At 44.8% G+C, this 22213-nt stretch overlaps 1 protein-coding gene across 1 annotated transcript in view; it reads left to right on the top strand.

The window, feature by feature from the left end:
- tmem132e (transmembrane protein 132E) overlaps positions 1 to 16735 on the top strand; it is a 71524-nt gene extending 54789 nt beyond the window's left edge. The window contains exons 9-10 of the mRNA XM_062536142.1: positions 10879 to 11073; positions 14240 to 16735. Of these exons, the coding sequence (XP_062392126.1) occupies positions 10879 to 11073; positions 14240 to 15340 (1296 nt within the window). The 3' untranslated portion in view covers positions 15341 to 16735. The remainder of the gene's footprint in view (positions 1 to 10878; positions 11074 to 14239) is intronic.
- The last annotated feature ends 5478 nt before the right edge of the window (positions 16736 to 22213 follow it).

Raw genomic sequence — 22213 nt, 5'->3', positions numbered from 1 at the left:
TTAGATTTATGTTTGGGATTTCTTTATGCTATAGTGTGACCATTCACAAATGCCAGGGAATGTCTCGTGCCTCAGCCGTTGTGTCATTGCACCGAATCTTTGAACCAGGTATGGCATATGTGGGTCTAAGCAGAACTACCTCATTGCATGGACTGCGCATAATTGATTTTGACGAAAAAAAGATTTACTCAGATCCAGAAATATCAATCTCTGTGGAAAGTATGCCGAGAGCAGATTTTGGAAATGCTATGCCCCTTCTCCACCATGTTCAATCAAACAGTTCATCATCAGGTCTGACACTTATTCACCATAACACAGAGGGACTGTCAGCTCATATTGAGGATGTCAAGAAACACCATGAAATGTGCCTTGCAGACATACTGAGTTTTACTGAGACACACCTTTTTGGCACATTTGTCCCAGAAAACATCCAGTTGGAGAACTATCGTATGTATAAGCGCAACAGACACATGTCATACTCTACTCTTTCTCATCTAGCACAGAAGAATGGTGGGGGAGTTGCAGTGTTTGTGAAAAGCCATGTTCAAGCTCATCATGTGCCATACATACAGGGTGTGACTGACCTTGAATTCCTGGTAGTGAAAGTGACGACCCCAGTTCCATCACTAATTGCAGTGATATATAGACCACCAGATTACAGCACAAACTTATTCATGCAAAATCTCTGTCATCTGTTGGACTCATTACATGTCATAGCTGATGGCCCAGTTATTGTCTGTGGGGATTTCAACGAGGACCTGCTGGCCAATGGAAGGAAACCAATCTTTGAGTTGTTCCAGTCTAGAGGGTTCACAAATCTAATAACCACCGCAACCACTGAGAAAAATACACTGTTGGACAATATCTTCATTTCTGATCCCCAGCATTGTGCCCATTCAGGTGTCCTTCAAACATACTACAGTTACCATGATCCTGTATTTTGTATTTTAACTTGATCATTGAATTCACCACCTACTTCTGTGTCTTGCTGTAACCTATTATACTGTACGTTAACTACAGAATGAAAACAAAATCTGATATAAAATAAACTGAACATTTTGAGTGAGGATATACAATAGTTATATTTATGGTCAAAAGAAAAAAAAAGTTTTTAGTTAATATATACTTATAAATAGGCTATATACAGTATATAGCCTAAATAAAAGCATAAGCATAAAACGAGCGAAAACGAAAAGCGAAAGCAAAACAGGAGATGAAATGGACAATCCTGCATAGTTTCTCTTTAAGCTAATCCATACATAACTATTAGTTGATAAATTTGTAACTACACATGCAACATGGTCATTGCCTCGTTTGCAAACAATGTACAGTATATATACATTTTTACATGTATTTATTGACCCCCCCCCCCCCCCCCACACACACACACCCTTATTTTAGATGGCCATTTTATTATGTATTATTTATTTATTGCACATACTGTATTGATTGATTGCACCAGCCACTTTCCACTATTTCAGGAATGCTGTTTCTTTGTGTCAGTTTGTCTGTGGTCTTTGTGTCCTTGTTGTTGATATTGTTGAGCCACGCTGAAGATAATTTTCTGTCATTTCAGATAATAAAGTTTTTCTGATTTCTGATTTCTGATTTTCTGTTTTTATTGACATTTCCAATGAACCATTTTGGATATATGAAAATGTTATTGTGTAAGTCATGACAACAGTTTAAATATATCTAATACCTTACTTAATACTTATAGTAGCATTAATTTCAAAATGGTTTTTAATGTTATTTTCTAAATATATGTAAACACCCTTTAAAGCTATTTTTAAATGACTGGAAGTAATATGCAACAGCATAACATTTAAACAAATATGTGCTATCTTGACCGTTATGGCATTGTTAACAGGATGTTAAATAGTTGTTTACTTACTTTCAAAATGATAATGACAAACAGTATGAATAAGACATTGATAAACAATTCAAGTTTGTTGATCAAGATAGGGCTAATATGGTATTTTACGTATGTCTAGCCAATAAAACAGTGATACAACTAAAAGTGGATAATCTCAAGGTAAACTGTGCGTATGGCGGTTTAATGTTTAATTGTCAGACATAATAAAGGTTAATAAAGAGTTAACTATCATTAGACTACTACAGTATTTACATACACCCTTCACTTGCATAATGTCTAATTAAGGCTGTTAATATTAACTGCTATTAACTTTTACATCAGCAAAAAATGCTTATGTGTAGTTTATCATATTCATGATAGGCACAACTTCGCTATTGGGTCCAATTTTGCTGTCAAAACACTTGGACTGTAATTGGGTTATTGTTATTTATCTATTATTTAATGTATCATTGTCTTTTTAACTAATCCAATGTTTTACACATCAACCTTTTTACATTTACATGCAATGGTAATTCCTCCCATGGAATTACATTTTCTAGTTATTATTATTATTATGAATCCGCCATGGGAGTCAATGGCAGCCCATAGAACCGACTGGTAAAAAGTTGTGAAATTTGGCACACCTATTAAGGACAGTCCCATGATTCATGACACCAAATTTCATGTCGGCACCTCATACACTCTAGCGCCACCAACAGGCCAAAGTTGGACGTGCGTTCAAGCACGTAACTTTTGACCCGTTGGTCCGATTTTCAAAAATCGCGTATTGTTGGAATCCTTGGACCTGCCCGAGTTCAACGCACCCTGTGACGTCATTTTCCGCCATGATGGATTTTCCGCCATTTTGGATTTCATCAAAAACACTTGAAAGCCTACTCCTCTCACAAATTTTGTCCGACCGACACCAAACTTGACACAAAGCATCCACAGAATGTGTTTTGCCCACGCATTGCTTTTTGTCTCCGGAAGTATTACCGTTCGCCCACAACAGCGAATCAAAATTCACGGCGAAGCCGCCAAACAGGAAGTGGGCTCATATTTCAGCAACCCTTGCACGCATCAAAACCAAACTTAGTACATGGACTCGTGACTCCATCGGAAGGACGCTCAAGAAATTTGGCGACCTTTGACCTCTAGGGGGCGCTGTAATTCAGAAACATGCTTTTTGGCCTATAACTGCTGTTGTGCTTAGAATTGCAATATATTAGTGATGTCTAGTAATACTGTGGAAGATCCTCATGTGGACAGATGGCAACTTATGACATCAACGTAATTGATTCGGCCGCCATATTGGATTTAATTAAAAACACTAACAAATTTCCCTAGGTCACAAATTTCAACTGATCCTCACCAAAATTGGCACAGACCATCTTCAGACCATGCCTTGTTAGTGTTTTGATTTCTGTAACAATTGACAGAAGCGTTTGCCCGTCGCAGCCAATCGAAATTCGCGGCGAAGCCGCTAAACAGGAAGTGAGCACATATCTTAGCAGCCTTTGCATCTATCAAAACCAAACTTGGTATATGGACTCGGGATCCAATCGGGACGATGCCCATGAAATTTGGTGACCTTTGACCTCTGGGGTGTGAAGCCGCCAAACAGGAAGTGAGCTCATTTCTCAGCAACCTTTGAATCTATCAAAACCAAAGTTAGTATATGGACTCGTGAATCAATAGTGAGGACGCCCAAGACATTTGGTGACCTTTGACCTTTAGGATAGCTGCAATTAGCAAAAATGCAAGTTGGCTTGTAGCTTTTGACGTGTTAGACATGAAACTTGCTCTGACTGCTTACGGCTTCATGTCTCATTGCGGCATTGAGCTAATAGCGTCGGGTTGCCGTGGTTACTCCGGCCTACTGCTTGGCCCCTTCATTGCTGCTTGCAGCTATATTTATTATTATTATTATGAATCCGCCATGGGAGTCAATGGCAGCCCATAGAACCGACTGGTAAAAAGTTGTGAAATTTGGCACACCTATTAAGGACAGTCCCATGATTCATGACACCAAATTTCATGTCGGCACCTCATACACTCTAGCGCCACCAACAGGCCAAAGTTGGACGTGCGTTCAAGCACGTAACTTTTGACCCGTTGGTCCGATTTTCAAAAATCGCGTATTGTTGGAATCCTTGGACCTGCCCGAGTTCAACGCACCCTGTGACGTCATTTTCCGCCATGATGGATTTTCCGCCATTTTGGATTTCATCAAAAACACTTGAAAGCCTACTCCTCTCACAAATTTTGTCCGACCGACACCAAACTTGACACAAAGCATCCAAAGAATGTGTTTTGCCCACGCATTGCTTTTTGTCTCCGGAAGTATTACCGTTCGCCCACAACAGCGAATCAAAATTCACGGCGAAGCCGCCAAACAGGAAGTTGGCTCATATTTCAGCAACCCTTGCACGCATCAAAACCAAACTTAGTACATGGACTCGTGACCCCATCGGGAGGACGCTCAAGAAATTTGGTGACCTTTGACCTCAAGGGGGCGCTTTAATTCAGAAACATGCTTTTTGGCCTATAACTGCTGTTGTGCTTAGAATTACAATGTACTAGTGATGTCTAGTAATACTTTGGAAGATACTTATGTTGACAGATGACAACTTGTGACATCAACGTAATTGATTCGGCCGCCATATTGGATTTAATCAAAAACACTAACAAATTTCCCTAGGTCACAAATTTCAACTGATCCTCACCAAAATTGGCACAGACCATCTTCAGACCATGCCTTGTTAGTGTTCTGATTTCTGTAACAATTGACAGAATCGTTTGCCCGTCGCAGCCAATCGAAATTCGCGGCGAAGCTGGCAAACAGGAAGTGAGCTCGTATCTCAGCAGCCTTTGCATCTATCAAAACCAAACTTGGTATATGGACTCGTGACTCAATCGGGAGGACGGTCAAGAAATTTGGTGACCTTTGACCTCTGGTGTGCGAAGCCGCCAAACAGGAAGTGAGCTCATATCTCAGCAACCTTTGAATATATCAAAACCAAACTTAGAATATGGACTTGTGAACTGATCGTGAGGACGCCCAAGACATTTGGTGACATTTGACCTTAGGATATCTGCAATTAGCAAAAATGCAAGTTGGCCTGTAGCTTTTGACGTGTTAGACATGAAACTTGCTCTGACTGCTCACGGCCATATGTCTCATTGCGCCATTGAGCTAACAGCGTCGAGTTGCCGTGGTTACTCCGGCCTACTGCTTGGCCCCTTCATTGCTGCTTGCAGCTATATTTAGGGGCCAAGCAGCGAAGCTGCGAAGGCACCTATTGTGTTTGTTAGTTTTCTTATTATTATTCCTCTGTCATGGGAGTCAATGGCAGCCCATAGAACCGACTGGTGAAAAGTTGTGAAATTTGGCACACTGATTAGGGACAGTCCCATGATTCATGTCACCAAATTTCATGTCGGCACCTCGAACCCTCTAGCGCCACCAACAGGTCAAAGTTGGACGTGCGTTCACGCACGTAACTTTTGAACCCTTGGGCCAATTTTCAAAAACCAGGTATCTATGGAATCCTTGGACCAGCCCGAGTTAAACGTACCCTGTGACGTCATTTTCCGCCATGATGGATTTCCCGCCATTTTGGATTTCATCAAAAACACTTGAAAGCCTACTCCTCTCACAAATTTTTTCCGACCGACACCAAACTTGACACAAAGCATCCACAGAATGTGTTTTGCCCACGCATTGCTTTTTGTCTCCGGAAGTATTACCGTTCGCCCACAAAAGCGAATCAAAATTCACGGCGAAGCCGCCAAACAGGAAGCTGGCTCATATTTCAGCAACCCTTACACGCATCAAAACCAAACTTAGTACATGGACTTGTGACCCCATTGGAAGGACGCTCAAGAAATCTGGTGACCTTTGACCTCTAGGGGGCGCTGTAATTCAGAAACATGCCTTTTGGCCTATAGCTGCTGTTGTGTTTAGAATTACAATATACTAGTGATGTCTAGTAATACTGTGGAAGATCATCATGTGGACAGATGGCAACTTATGACATCAATGTAATTGATTCGGCCGCCATATTGGATTTAATCAAAAACACTAAGAAATTTCCCTATGTCACAAATTTCAACCGATTCTCACCAAAATTGGCACAGGCCATCTTCAGACCATGCCTTGTTAGTGTGTCGATTTCTGTAAAAATTGACGGGAGCGTTTGCTCGTCGCAGCCAATCAAAATTGGCAGCGAAGCCGCCAAACAGGAAGTGAGCCTATATCTTAGCAGCCTTTGCATCTATCAAAACCAAACTTAGTATATGGACTCGTGACCCGATCCTGAGGACTCCCAAGAAATTTGGTGACCTTTGACATCTGGGGCGTGAAGCCGCCAAACAGGAAGTGAGCTCATATTTAAACAACCTTTGAATCTATCAAAACCAAACTTAGTGCATGGACTCGTGACCCGATCCTGAGGACGCTCAAGAAATTTGGTGACCTTTGACCTTTAGGATAGCTTCAATTAGCAAAAATGCAAGTTGGCTTGTAACTTTTGACGTGTTTGACATGAAACTTGTTCTGACTGCTTACGGCCATATGTCTCATTGCCGCATTGAGCCAACAGCGTCGAGTTGCCGTGGTTACTCCGGCCTACTGCTTGGCCCCCACATTGCTGCTTGCAGCTATATTTATTATTATTATTACACATTGCCCATTTCCCAGCCAACCATACACTCCAGAGTTCTGAAATTTGGCACACTCATTCAACTTCAAATTTGCCCGAATCTATTAAATTTACAGACAACAAACCCCAAAACTCCAGCGCCACCAACAGGTCAGGCTGAATTTTTCTAAAAGTTACCCAGGTCTCAAATTTTGTCCATTTCTTACCAAACTTGTCACATATAACCTTCACACAAGGCCACTCAAGACTTATCAGTTTGTTAATTAATATTCAAAAGCGTTTGCCTGTCACAGCCAATCAAAGTTGGCAACGCACCAAAAAACAGCATGTGAACCTATACTCTATGTAACCAAAGAACCATACAGTAAAAAGTTGGGTAATTTGGTACACTTATTCTCCCTGAGCCAATGACCACTTACCTCAATTTCCAGACCCCAGAGCCCAAAACTCCAGCGCCACCAACAGGTCAAAATTCATCAATTTTTCAACAACATTAATGCAAATAACTCTAAAATGCTTAGACCTATCAAGCTGAAACTTGCTCAGTGTATTAAGGCAAAAGGTATGGCCCCACCCACCAATTAACAAGACTTTTCCACAAACGCTGTAGCGCCACCAACAGACCAAGATCAGAACTTTCAAAAAGTTTCACAGGTCACAAATTTCATCCGATTCTCACCAAAATTTGCACACACTATCTTCAGACCATGCCTTCTTATTGCATTGCTTTTTGGAAGAATTGACAAAATTATTTGCCCTTAACAGCCAATCAAAATCGGCGGCGAAGCCGCCACACAGACATTAAACTTAAATCTCTATGGAAACCATAGAACCATACAGTTAAACGTTTTGAAATTCAACACACATATTCCTCTATGGCCAATGACCACTTTCCACAATTTACAGACTCTTAACCTTAAACCTGTAGCGCCACCAACAGGTCAAAATTCATCAATTTCTCAACAACATTAATGCAAATAACTCTAAAATGCTTAGACCTATCAAGCTGAAACTTGCTCAGTGTATTAACGCAAAAGGTATAGCCCCACCCACCAATTAACAAGACTTTTCAACAAACGCTGTAGCGCCACCAACAGACCAAGATCAGAACTTTCAAAAAGTTTCACAGGTCACAAATTTCATCCGATTCTCACCAAAATTTGCACACACCATCTTCAGACCATGCCTTCTTATTGCATTGCTTTTTGGAACAATTGACAGAAGTGCTCGCCTCTAACAGCCAATCCAAATTGGCGGTGAAGCCGCCACACAGTAAGTGAACCTACATCTCAGCAAGGCTTTCACGTATCAAGACTTGGGAACACATCCCAAGGACACACACACACACAAAAAAAAAAAAATTAGAAACTAATTTGGGCTATTTTCTTAACATCCACTCTCTCTCTGTCCCAAATCCAGACAAAAGCACACACACTCTCCTCTATGGTGGTTGTGGGGGGCGGGGGTTCCATTTGCACACGCCCACTCTTCCATTTCATGTGTTTTGACCACTAGGGGGGCATTATATTCACAGTAACTCAGCTCATTTTTCATTAATGCTTTCATCGGAAGTTAGCTCATTTGTCATTAATGCTTTCATCTCACGCGCTGAAACCCAGACACAAGCACATACACCTTCCTCTATGGTGGTCATGGGGGGGGGGGTTAGCTTTCCCACATTTTCCCCTGGACTTCCTGGATGACCACTACGTCTGTCCACCTACTGGGTGGTAAGACACCTGGGATTTTCCGCTGCTGTGCCTCAGCCGGAGGCCATGTGAATCTTAGCAATGCCACAGCCTCGAAAGGGATAGAGGGACTTACTCACTGTTAAACATCCTGCAGGTTCATTCTCTATATATAGCCCACTCTCGCCACAGTTTTCTCTGCGACGGTGGGTGAAAATTTGGACGATTTGGAGCTGAGCATTGTGGGTAAATCCCTCCCAAAGAGTTTATTGGGAGCCAAGCAACAACATTAATGCAAATATCTCTGCTATGCTTGAACCTATCAAGCTGAAACTTGCTCAGTGTATTAAGGCAAAAGTCAAGGCCCCACCCACCAATTAACAAGACTTTTCCATGATTGCTGTAGCGCCACCAACAGACCAAGGTCAAAACTTCCAAAAAGTTTCACAGGTCTCAAATTTCATCCGATTCTCACCAAAATTTGCACACATCATCTTCAGACCATGCTTTCTTATTGCCTTGCTTTGTGGAACAATTGACGGAAGTGCTGGCCTCTAACAGCCAATCCAAATTGGCGGCGAAGCCGCCACACAGGAAGTGAACCTATATCTCAGCAAGGCTTTCATGTACCAAGACCAAACTTAGAACATGGGCTCAGAACCCTATTAAGAGAGGCCTCAATAACTTTGGTGCCCTTTGACAACTGTGGGGGCGCTATAGTAACAGGAAGTAGGCTCATATCTCAGCAACGGTTTCAAGTATCAAAACCAAACTTGGTATATGGACTTGGGACCCCACCCTGAGGACGCACAATACATTTGGAGTACTCTGACCACTAGGGGCGCTATAATTAGCAAAACTTTCTCGGATCAACACCAAACTTGGCACGTGGACTTGTGGGCACATCCTGAGGACCTACACTAAATTTGGTGACGTTTGAACACTAGGGGCGCTATAATAAACAACACTTTCACCTATCGAAACAAAACTTGGTAAGTGGACTTAGAAACACATCCCAAGGACACACACACACACAAAAAAAATTGAAATTAATTTTGGCTATTTTCTTCACATCTACTCTCTCTCTGTCTCAAACCCAGACACAAGCACACACACCCTCCTCTATGGTGGTCGTGGGGGGGTTCCATTTGCACATGCCCACTCTCCCATGTCATGTCTTTTGACCACTAGGGGGGCGCTATAATCACAGGAAGTCAGCTCATTTTTCATTAATGCTTTCATCTCTCTCTCTCTCTAACCCAGACACAAGCACACACAACCTCCTCTATGGTGGTCGTAGGGTGGGGGGTTCCATTTGCACACGCCCACTCTCCCATTTCATGTCTTTTGACCACTAGGGGGGCGCTATAATCACAGGAAGTCAGCTCATTTTTCATTAATGCTTTCATCTCTCTCGCTCTCTAACCCAGACACAAGCACACACACCCTCCTCTATGGTGGTCGTGGGGGGGGGGGGGCGTTCCATTTGCACACGCCCACTCTCCCATGTCATGTCTTTTGACCACTAGGGGGGTGCTATAATCACAGGAAGTCAGCTCATTTTTCAGAAACGCTTTCATCTCTCTCTCTCTCTCAAGCCCAGACAAAAGCACACAAATACTCCTCTATGGTGGTCACAGGGGGAGGGGCAGAGGGGAGTTTGTCTTTCCAAATTTCCAAAGCTTGGCCCCCACATTGCTGCTCGCAGCTTTAATTACCTTTGTACCTTTGTTACAAATGGATGGCAGAAATGCACAAATGATTCCATTAACTTTCGGAAAAAAGGGCTTTTTTTTTGCAGGAAGGTCACGTAGCCCTCCACGTTCGAGTGGGGAGAACATTTCAGCTGGAAATTACAGTCATCTCTGTCTATTTAAAGAGACAATGTGTGGAGATGTTCATAGACTTTGTTGGTGGTTAGTGGATCAACAGAAAATGTTTGAAGCCGGCCCCAGCCGTGGCGCAACTGGCTGGGGCACCTGCACCGCACGCCGGCGACCCGGGTTCGATTCCCGCCCCGTGGTCCTTTCCGGATCCCACCCCCGCTCTCTCTCCCATTCACTTCCTGTCTATCTCCACTGTCACTGTCAATAAAGGCATAAAATGGCCAAAAAAATATACTTAAAAAAAAAGAAAATGTTTGAAGCCGCGCGCACACACACATGATTTTATCCCCTCAAGATATATTGGAAAATGTGTACACTCATGGATATGTATAGAGCTGAATGGCTAATGAGCTGTGACTGTTATTCCAGCACATTAGTCAGCCTTTGCCAAGAAGCATCTGTGACTTTGAGGAGAAGAGATGCAGTGAGATGGGGTTAGCTAGGGTTGTGTCCTTTTACCTTGGCAGTAAGTAAAGAGAAGTACAGAGAGAATTCACCAGGAGAATAGCCTCATGTCATAGCATCAGTCACTCTACGCTCCATCAGTCTGTACTTCTGGAGGGAGTTTATTGATGAGAACAATGTGACCTTTTGGTTTCTTTTACCGATCACAGATATCTACATCCACAACAAAGCTTAGAACTAGTATAGCACAATGTAAACCCATACAAAACATACAGACATAGATCAATCAGACCGTCAGGCTTGGCTTGTTTGGGTTTTTTTTTTTGTTTTGCATCCCTGCCTACATGATGTTTTTTAACGGAGGATTCGTGTGTTCACAGGTGGAATCCCCTACCGCTGTGGAGGCGGTGCTGGGAGAGGCTCCGTTCTCAGTCACGGACGAGAAGGTCTCCGTCCTGGAGCTGCGGGCTCACGCCATCTCTGGCCTGTCGCTGTCACTGCAGCCCAGTCCTGGCAACAGCCACACAATGGTCGCCAAGGCAACGGGGCTGCAGACCCTCACCACCCCCAAGCAGGTATGTTGACTGGAGGAGATGCGTGATGGTCATGATAATCACATGTCATACATGAACTGTCACATAGGAACAGGAGCGGCTCCGCTGGACAATCATTGGCATTAACCTCTTCCTGCTCGCTGGTGATCATGATGGGATCTTGGGAATGCGTGTTATGAAAGACTTCTCAAGTGCATTTCAAACCCTTACCAATGCCAATGTATCTTCACCGAGAAACTAATACCACTATCTGCCCTATGTGTATGCCCTCCAATATTGGATGGAATTGCGTATTTATAGTGTTATTCTTCATTATAAGTTATGTCAGTTACACTGTGTGCTGTAGTGCCATTCAGCAGTGTTCTCTGTGTGCTGTTTATCATATGCAGAGCCCTCAAGTGCCATAGCAACAAGACCTATGTGTGGCATAAAAATAGTTCAGTTTGCTTCATTAGCTTGATGGCCTGCTGCAAATATGCCAGAATCTGACGTCTTTCACAATCAACCTCCTTACAAGAATCCTGCAGGGATAATTCTGCGTGGTATGACTTGATCAGAAGCTTGCATTTGTTAAATGTATTCAAATTAAACCAAGCTTAGATACCAGGACAGTAAACGCGCCCCAATATCCAAAACAGAGCTATGTGGACACAGTTGGGCCTTGATTGCTTTACCATTCACACCCAAGCCAAATATAACTAGACACAGTCTGTTTGATATTCAGGTTTATTAAATTCTGCCAAGGAACTCGGCTCCCGGTGTGAGAATGTCTTGTTTAATAAGAGGCCAAAAACATGCCGCCACCTCGGCTCCCCCCCACTCTCAACCAGCACCTGGGGGCTGTTGTTCCGTGGCTTTCTAATCCTCCCAAAGCCATAATTGGGCATGCACACACGCACGCACGCTCACACACACACTCACACACACACACTTACTCGCTCTCTCTCTCTCTCACAAACACACACTTTAACACACTCTCTCTCACACACACACACACACACACACACACACACACACACTCACTCACACACTCGCACACATACTTCATATTGAAAGAGGCTTGGCCTCCTTCTCTTGAAGCGGAGAGAGCATGGCTTTGCGGCGCCGGCCCCCGTGCCCGTGGCCAAATCCAACATCAGACGAGTCCGTCCGGGCCTCCATCCGGCTCTGCATTAAAAGCCCATTTCTGGGGCCTCCCCTGGCTTGAGCACCTTTAGATTTAATTAGCGTAATGTCTTGCCTTAAGTGCTCTCTGAGGCCTGAGCCATAAATGGGAGCTTTTTCCTCCAGCTCAGGGACTCCATCCTCCGAGGGGTCCTTGAAGCGCGTTCGCACGGCACGGCTAATCTGGCCTGTATGTCCGCTGCGCTGGCCATGCCCCGCTCTTTTTGACGGACAACCTGCCACGAGGCCCAACACGGCCGCCGCTGCGTTGCTATTTCCGAACGCTCGACTCGCACATTAGCCACGTTTCAGCCCGAGACGCCGCGTGGAGGCGGCTTTTTTTTTTTTTTTTTTTTTGTGCGCCGTTGCCTCCGCAGAGGCTCGCAGTGCTGCTGCTGACCATCCTGATAATTAACATCATGTTCATCCGCCGGAAAGATTTGGCCCAAAGTGGTATATGAGCGCTCGTAAAAAAAACCTGACGTTTTAGAGGCACATCTGCTCTTGTGCACGCGCTCACCTCTCTCTCTCTCTCTCTCTCTCTCTCTCTCTCTCTCTCTCTCTCTCTCTCTCTCGCCGAATGTCTTCGGTCAATTAAACTCTCCCTTGGATTCCACACTGTTGGATTTGTGGTGATATATCCTCATAATGAAACAGGTTCAGGGGTGATGGAGCTCAGACAGATCCTGCACTGCATACGCACACCCACACACATACTGTACATACACACACACACACACACACACACACACACACACACACACACAAACACAAACACGCTCACACACGCTCACACACATACTGTACACACACACATACTGTACACACACACACACACACACACTCACACACACACACACACACGCACACACACACAGGATGATTAGTTGGGAGTGCAAATCGTCGCCCACTTTCCCACCCATTTCTAGGTGTGCTCCTGTAATGTGGCAGAAACGTGGCAGGTTCATGAGGAGCGGCGGCGTGTTCGCTGCATTATTCAAATCGCCCGTTTCAAAGATCTCCTTTATCTTGACACGCGCGGATGATAGGGAACAGCGGCGGGGAGCGGGGAGCGGGGAGCGGGGAGAGAGCAGCGGGAACCTTGAAGCCGCGGCGTGACGGAGGAGCTCGTCAGCACTTGTGGCCCTCCAGTGTCCCGTCGGAGAACGGTGGACTCGGCCCGCTTCTGCATCGCTGATTAAAAGAGCCGCAGCGGCCGCCTGCTAAAAAGCCCCTGACAGAAAGAAGCTGTTTTTCTCCGCTCACAGTTTAGTAGAGAGTTTTTCTCTCCACCCACCAGCCCACCCCCACCCCCCCCCCCCCCCCCCCCACACACACACACACACACACACACACACACACACACCCCGGTCGGAAAACTAACTTGTATTGCCGGGGCATGATTTCAAGCAGAGCGTTATTTCTATTGTTCCATGGACCATCCACTATCTGTCAAGATAAGAGCCCCCTGTGCAGTGAGGCAGGTCTGTCTGTTGCAGCCCTCAGGACAACAATGGCCCGCGTCTATCCTGGGATGCTCCCTAGCAACCCCCCTCCTCCTCTCTCTGTGACAGGCAGCATCTGAACTCTCTGTGCGCCTCTCTGTTCCAAAGTCACAGTTGCCCAAGTGCTGTCACGCACAGAGCTCAACAGCTTAAAATGCTGTGACAGAGATATGCAGGTTAGTCTCACCTTTCCACAAGGTGAGCTATTGAAAAACACTTTTGCTTGGAAAAAATAGGTGGATGTGAGAAAGCTGTCTCTGACACATTGCAGAATGTTTTATGGCGCAAGCAAGAATCTGTCTAGTGGAAATAGGCAAGCTGAAGGCAAAACTGATGCTGTTGTTTGATAGTGAAAGCCTCCAGTTAATGAATGTGTGATGATGAAAGCATTTGGTCTCATCAGCTGTTCTGTATCTATCTCATGCCCATGTTCCTCTCTCTTTCTCTTTCTCTCTCTCTCTCTCTCTTTCTCTCTCTCTCTCTGTCTCTGTTTGTTCTTCTGCCATCTGCGTCTGCAGGAAGCCAGCTTGTCTGTGTGGGTTTACTACAGCGACAACACGGCGTCCCCTCTGAGTCTGTACGATCCCAAAGACTACAACCTGAACGCCACCAGCGCCGACGACAAGGTGGCCTCCGTGGCCCAGCAGTACCAGCGGTGGCCTGTGGTCACGGCCGAGGGCGAGGGCCACGGGGAGCTGGTGCGCGTGGAGATGACCATCTGCGAGGCGTGCCAGAAGACCAAGCGCAAGAGCATCATCGGCGCCTCCTCCGTCCACGTCAAGGTCCGCTTCGGCCCGGAGGAGGACTCCGAGGAGGAGGAGGAGAGCGAGCTGGACACCCGGGAGCCCTCCAACACCCGGCGGCCGATCCTCGACGCCAACGTCGGCGGGGGAGGGTACGTGCCGTCCAACGAGCAGCCCGCGAGCGTTCCTATCGACTACACCAACTTCCCGACCACCGGCAACCAGGAGCCTCCGACCGAGGAGGACGACGAAGAGGAGGAGGACGACGACGACGACGGCTACCCCACCTTGCCCCGCAGCATGACGGACCTGGAGATCGGCATGTACGCCCTCCTGGGCGTCTTCTGCCTGGCCATCCTGGTGTTCCTCATCAACTGCATCGTCTTCGTGCTCAAGTACCGGCACAAGCGCATCCCGCCCGAGGGCCAGGCCAACATGGACCACTCGCACCACTGGGTGTTCCTGGGCAACGGGCAGCCGCTGCGCGCCCAGAGCGAGCTGTCGTCGCCGCAGCAGCCGCCGCAGGCCGAGAGCCCCGGCCACCCGCTGGAGGGCGTGCAGACGACGTGCTGCCACGGCGACCACCACAGCAGCGGCAGCTCGCAGACCAGCGTGCAGAGCCAGGTGCACGGGCGCGGCGACGGCAGCTCGGGCGGCTCCACCAAGGAGCACGGCGAGGACGGCGGCGGCTCGCCCACGTCCAAGCGCAAGCGCGTCAAGTTCACCACCTTCGCCACGCTGCCCGCCGAGGACATGCCCTACAACTCCATCCCCGTCGCCGACGAGGAGGACATCCAGTGGGTGTGCCAGGACATGGGCTTCCAGGACCCCGAGGAGCTGCGCGACTACATGCGCAGGATAAAGGACATCGCCTGAGTGGGTGTGTGGGTGTGGGGGCCTGCGCCGCGCTGTGCTGTGCTGTGCTGTAGGGGCTTTCTAGAGCTTTCTAAAAGACTTTCCTTTATATTTTTTTGCTTTTCTTTTTCACTTTAATGGAGGTATTTTTTCAAACTTACAAAAAAAAAGGCCAACTACAGTGTTTTTTTTTTTTTTTTTTGGGGGGGTTTTCTTTTGCACAGTGCTGTTACCCATACACATTCACACTTTAACCAACAGTTGCAAAAACAACAACAACAACAACCACAGCAACAGCAAATGGATAAATGGAAAGCCAAAGACTGGACTAGAGGTTCTCAATCACTAGCGAAAAATGGCTTGATGTGTCGGGTCGCTTCCCCAAGGAAAGCGGAGTACAATCTCAAAGGGAAACGAATGTTTCTGAGATGAGCACGTTCAGCGGAATGGAACTCCTAAATGCTCCGTAACTCCTCACTGGGGCGAGAGCCTCCTGAGACAAGGACCTGATCAATATGAGAGTGGAATGCATTAAGTCTTGGCTGAGTTTTCGTAAGTTTGTCAAAAAAAAAACACAACTATTTTACTCCAACTAAGAGGCCTTTGATGTGCAGAGTTCATTTAAAGAGAGGGTTTGAAGAGGACTGATGTGTGTCATCTCAGCAACTGACTCTGAAGTAGAGTTCTTGTCATGGATATGTAATGGATCTTATTTTATTTTATTTTATTTCATTTCATTTTATTTGCCAGTGTGGGAAATATCTGGATTTATGACTCTTGTTATTAATTCTTACAACACATGCTTTGTTTTAGATGAGTTTCATATGTTTGCTACATTTCATACTCCGAAACAAATCATAGCTGGTTTCTTTACCACCCTCTCGGTTCAGTCAGATGCCTTATTAAACAGATTTCGCCAGTCACTACTAACTTGAGTGACACACTGTTTTTTTCCACGTTGGTCACGGCCAACGGTGGGAGCTGTTACCTTAACAATTCAAAACAGACAAAAACGCCATGAATTACAACATCTGGGGAAAGACAAGAGCTTGTACATTGTGACCATGAAAATGATCCTCTCCGACATTCTTTGCATGAAAAAGGAGGCACAATCAGCAAAGTTTTTTCTTTTTTTTCCAAATTTGTAAATGTTTGTATTGTAGCGAAAATTATCTAACCATACATAAACAATACTAAAGGACATAACTGTATGTTATCATGCATTGCGTGCATGCAGTGCGGGGTCTGCCTCCATCCAGCCTTCCCCCCATGTGTAGATAGACACCATGGCCAGCTGAAGAGCCCATGCTGGGGAGGAGAGCCCTGACCACAGGGGGGTCTCAGCTGGAGAAGCAGGAAGGAGGATGTTCTGACTCAACGCTTTAATATTTGGTCTTTTTATAGGTTTTTCTTTTTATTTTTTTTTTTTTTACCCACTCCCATTAATTGTACAGTTTAAAACCCCAGTTTTTTTAAAAAGAGGAAAAAAAATAAAATGAAAAGAAATGACTAATTAGAAAAAGCAAAAAGCGAACATCAACGGGGCCACGATCTGGAGCCTCTGTTGACTTTGTCCACATTTCTATGGGATGATGCCACTCCCTGTTGGCGCTAGCCAAATCATGCATCAGTTTGGAGTCACACCGCTCCCATTCACTCTGTCTGGCAATTGTTCAATGCAGTGCTACTGTATGTGACAGACACATAGATCCAGGAATGTTTTAATGTGGTTGTTATGTGGTTGTTAGCCCCCATATTTCACACTAGTAAATGCCTGTATGATTGGCTGGTTGCAGTGCCGCGATAGCACAGTAACTTACAGAAGTAGTCTCCAAGGACGCTAGCAGGGATAAGTTAGTTGTAGATCTTTCTAGACTTGTAGAACTAGGAGCTCACATTAAGATCAGTCCGCTGAGGGATGTGATGACATTTACTAGTGTAGAAATGTTGAAGGTCACAATCGGAAAGTTTTGAGTCTGGTTATGTAGTGGCTATGGGAGGGAATCCCCAGGCATATGTTCACGGGGTCTCATACTAACGGGGGGGTTGGTTTCATTTGTTAAAGTAAGAGTAATATTTTTGTCACACTTCATTTGTTTGCAAAGTCACACGTAGAGTGTTTCTCCTTCATCACATATATAATCAGGAAGAGGTCCTGTCTCTGCCTAGACGCACTGTCCTGGACCTCAAGCACGATTTAAGTACCTCTTGCACCTCAACCCTGTTGACATTTTTGTCCCCTGGCACTCCCAGCACCCAATACTGATTCCTATGCCTTATTTAATTTCCCAACACCTCTCCTGTGTGTGTGTGTGTCCAAGGGCTTGTCTGCGTATTGACCCAGCTGTGGCGATGTGAAAAAAATGTTTTTAATCATCAGCTTATGTTGAAGTGGTTTTTTTGTGATTGGATTCACGACAAAAGGCAAGCCCTTCGTACAAGTAATTTGTAGGCTGGATATGACGACATAAAATCGAGAGTTGCTAACAAAAAAAAAGAAGACATTTATTTTAGACCCAAATTTCTCACATTTTTCAGTGATGGTGTCTCAGGATGAATGTATAACTCAACTGTACTTTGACCATCAGATGAATATGTTGATCATGTGTGTTTCTGTGGTAAGTGTCTACTAGCAGCTCCTTCACTCATCGCTCCCTCTCCCCCCCCCACCCCCCCCGGCTTGCTCATGTTGATTTCCACGGGAAAATATACTGTAACACACAATAAATATTACCACCATTTTTTTTATTCCCATTCATGATTGTTTTATATTTTTCTTTATGTATATATGTATATGCAAACTCATTTTGTAATGTGTGACTTTGGTGAACACGTGCATCACATGCATTTATGATTTGATTTTGATTTTGAGTTTGATTTTGATTTTGATTTTGATTTGATTTCTTGTGTTAGTAATTTGCGAGCTGCTACTAGGGACTTGACCTGGCCAGATTCTGTGGTTGAATCCCTCGAGCTGCGCCCTGCGGGGGGGCCTGTGTCTGCACGGTCTAAGCGGCTCCTTCCTGCTGTGACACTGGTCATGTACAGAACACTGTTGAACTTATTGTATTCTCCTCAAAAAAATCAACCCTTGTATTTCCCCTTCTATGTAATTACTAAAGAAAATACAATGCATAAACTTTTATATTTTGTCGCTTTGTCATTGTTCAGTGCACTAAAATACAGTTAATCACCACACATTCATAAGAGGTTATCGACATAGTGTCATGTAGCCTAGGTAAGTAATTATAGCAATTCATAAAAGGATTTCATCATCTTTCTTTGTTCTTAGTTAACATATATTATCTGTCAGTAATTAGTGGATAATTAAAACACATGTCAAAATCATGTGTAGCAGTAGACAGATAAAAATGCATCAAGTTGGCTTACTGACATCCAGTGACAAAAGTCCATATGAATATACGACATATGTGAAGTCAAGACAACAAGATGGCGTGTTACCGTTTTGACACTAGCACACCGCTTTGTGCATTTTTTCTCCCTCGCGCAAAACTCCTGTTGTCTCGGGGAGTAAAAACAAAAAGTGCTTTGTCACAAGAAAACTTAAAGTGAGATTGAGTGCCATTTCACGAGAGGCAGCAGTTTACAAGGTGGCCGGTTCTAAATGTGAAACCGTCTCCCAGCACCTGAATGACATAAACAGAGTGTCACCCCCCCAGCATGATAAATGAGAGAGCGAGCCAGTTGCGCGGGCCAACTTCTTTAGCGGGCCAGACGCTATTAGGATGCTTCCTGGTAGATGAGGACATCATACTGGCCAAATGCAGCCAGAGCACCAATCTGTTCAGCAAAGTCATCAATTCAGGTCCCCCTCAAAACAAGAGGGGAAAAAAAATAAAAAATGAGCCAGCAAAAATCTCTCGCTCAAGAATCGTATCGCATGTTTTAGTTGCAGATATTATTTTTGGTCTTTTCAAGTATTTTTATATCCCCAATACAATACAATGACCCAATTCCTTAATTAAGAGTTGTAACACAGCTTGCTTTTCATGTAAGTACACATTATGAGATCACTAACCCAAATCTTGATCGCAAGTACACGTACACTAAGCACTGCATATTTTAATAGCAATTATTCAAATATACAATACAGGATCAGTAGTGCAGTAGTATTAGCAATCTGATCCCATATAGTAATATCAGTATATCAGAGTCAGTATTAGCAAGAAGCATTTACGGTCACTGTCCTCAATAAATTGAAGTGGACAGTCATCTTGACCCTTCCATCCACAGTATACCTTCCCCGCCTGCCCTGCCCTGTTAGAGTGGATAGTAGATAGCATCACCACCTCCACGCTGTGGCCCCAACTGAGCCCTGAGCAGTGACTCCCCTCTGTGTCGTGGCTCCCCAGGGGGCGAGCTTCAGCCCAGGAGAGTGCAGATGTTAAGTGAAGGCCCTGCCTACGCCGCGGCACACAGTCAGCCAGCTAGCCTGCTGCCAGCCTGTCTGCCTTTCCAGCCTTCCTCTCGCGCGCTCTCTCTCTCTCTCACTCTCCCACACTCTCTCTCTCTCACTGTCTCACACACTCTCACACTCTTTCTCTTCCTCTCTCTCTCTTTCTCTTTCTCTCTCTCTATCTCACACTCTCTCACACTCTTTCTCTCTCCCTCCCTCTCTCTCTCTCTCTCTCTCCCTCCCTCTCTCTCTCTCTCTCTCTTTCCCTCTCTCTCCCCCTCTCTCTCTGTCCCTGCACACGGCTGGATTTAGCCATCTGTCATGGAGGCTGAGGCAGCCCAGGCAGGCCCGGGTGTAAATCACTGCACTCGCTCACTCGCTGCTGTATCACGGCTTCAGAGAAGTGGAGCAGTGCAGTATAGGCCCACTGCAGTGACTCTCTCTCACACACACACACACACACATACACACACACACACACACACACACACACACACACACACACACACTCACACTCACACCTCTCCTCCGAGGGTGAGCCTATGAGTCAGCAGAGTCATTTGGACGTTAGTAACTTTAAAGGACAATGTCTGGAATAGCCCCAGGGTGGCTCTTCATACTGGAAATGCTATACTCCCCGTTTTAGACACGATTGAACATCCAGTTTTAGAGCGGCAACACATCATTTTACAATAGAACTTACAATGACTCTATGTCTAGAATCTCCATAATGACCCCATTGAATTCCTCACCAACATGACAAAACATGGCATTTTGGTTACTGTTAGTTAAATAATGACATTTTGAAATAAATTCCGAATCTTTACTGGTTGAGAGAGATTTGGAACGGTCCACTTAAAGGTTGGACTCAGGCTGCAGATGGATGAGCAGCACCACGTGTAAGCTGTGATTTGAAATATATTCAGAATACATTTCACATGGTAATCTAACAGACTGTGCATTTACAGAAGTGATGAAACCTGTGGAGGCACACTGGACAGTAATTGGCTGTGCAGACCTCCATCAGTCTGTTAAATTGTAATTATACTTTTAGTATTCTAAGGAAGAGGGGATCTATTAAGGTCTAAATAGCTAATATTATGGACAGGCTGATTCTTCATCAGCGGTAATGACCTCCTTGACAACCCATCATGGTGTCATAAATAGAGCTTTAGCGTGAGTGAGACTCTGAGGAGATACCTGCGAAGGCCTCTGGAGAGACCAACGCCATACCTGGAAGAGATTTATCTCTTAGATAGATCGCACCGTAACACTGGGCCTCATATACACTGCAGGTCCACGGGGACTGTTCTGAGATGGTTATTAAGATGGTCGTGTTTTGAAGCACTAATGTCTGAATCTGAATGTCACTTTGAAGGTCACCACAATTCAGATTACCTAATTGCTTCAAATAATTCCTGCAATCATTAAGTCAAATATATGCTGGCCACAAGAGCCTTCTGGCCCCCGACGCACAGAGTGTGTGTGTGTGTGTGAGAGAGAGAGAGAGAGAAAGAGAGTGAGCGCCAATTTGTGTGTGTGTGTACGTGTGTGTGTCTTCATCTTCGCCTGTGTCCATGTATCGTGTGTATACAGTACAAACAGTGTGCCAACAATGTGATAATGTGCCAAACAATGTGCCAGTGTGTGCGTGTCTGCTAAAACAGAGTGTCAGTGTGTGTGTGTGTGTGTGTGTGTGTGTGTGTCTGCATATGTTTACAGTATATATATACAGGGGAAATAAGTATTTGAACGCAACAACATTTTTTTCAGTAAGTATACTTCTAGTGAGTCTTTTTGCATGAATTGTTCACCAGACATTAGTATTAGTGTTAGAGTTGCGTGCAATAAAGTGGAATGACAGGAAAATAAGTATTGAACACACCTGCTGAAATTTCTTACATAAATTGTGGAAAAGCCTTCAAGACATTTCCTGTATGACAAAACGAATCAGTTGCAGTATTCAGGTGTGATATTGGCCCATTCTTTTCAGCAGATAGTCTTTAAATCTCTTTTATATGTGTGGATTACCTGAGGTAATAGTAATGTCTGGTGAATTTCATGCAAATAGCCTCACTGAAAGTATACTGAAAAATGTTTTGATGCGCTCAATTTCACTTATTTTCCCCGCTGTGTGTGTGTGTGTGTGTGTGTGTGTGTGTGTGTGTGAGTGCTATACGTCTGGTCAAGCTTGTGTGCAACTGCGTGTGTGTGTGTGTGTGTGTGTGTGTGTGTGTGTGTGTGTGTGTGTGTGTGTGTGTGTAAACTTTGAACCCTTGCATCAAAAGCTATTGCCACATGCATGTCATGAGATTATGGATTATTGTGGCACTGCCTATGGATGGAATTTCATGAAATTTGGCATGCATTTGGAAAATGTGGTAGGGATGCAGCATGTCAAATTATTTTAACTTTGAACTTTGGGGTGGGAACCAAAATCCTCTATTCCTCTAAGCCTAGTAGGGCTACCATATATA

This window comes from Sardina pilchardus, chromosome 5 (genome assembly GCF_963854185.1).
Source record: "Sardina pilchardus chromosome 5, fSarPil1.1, whole genome shotgun sequence".
Taxonomy (NCBI): domain Eukaryota; kingdom Metazoa; phylum Chordata; class Actinopteri; order Clupeiformes; family Clupeidae; genus Sardina; species Sardina pilchardus.
Note: the sequence above shows the minus strand (reverse complement) of the source record. Positions and strands in the feature narration are given on the sequence as shown.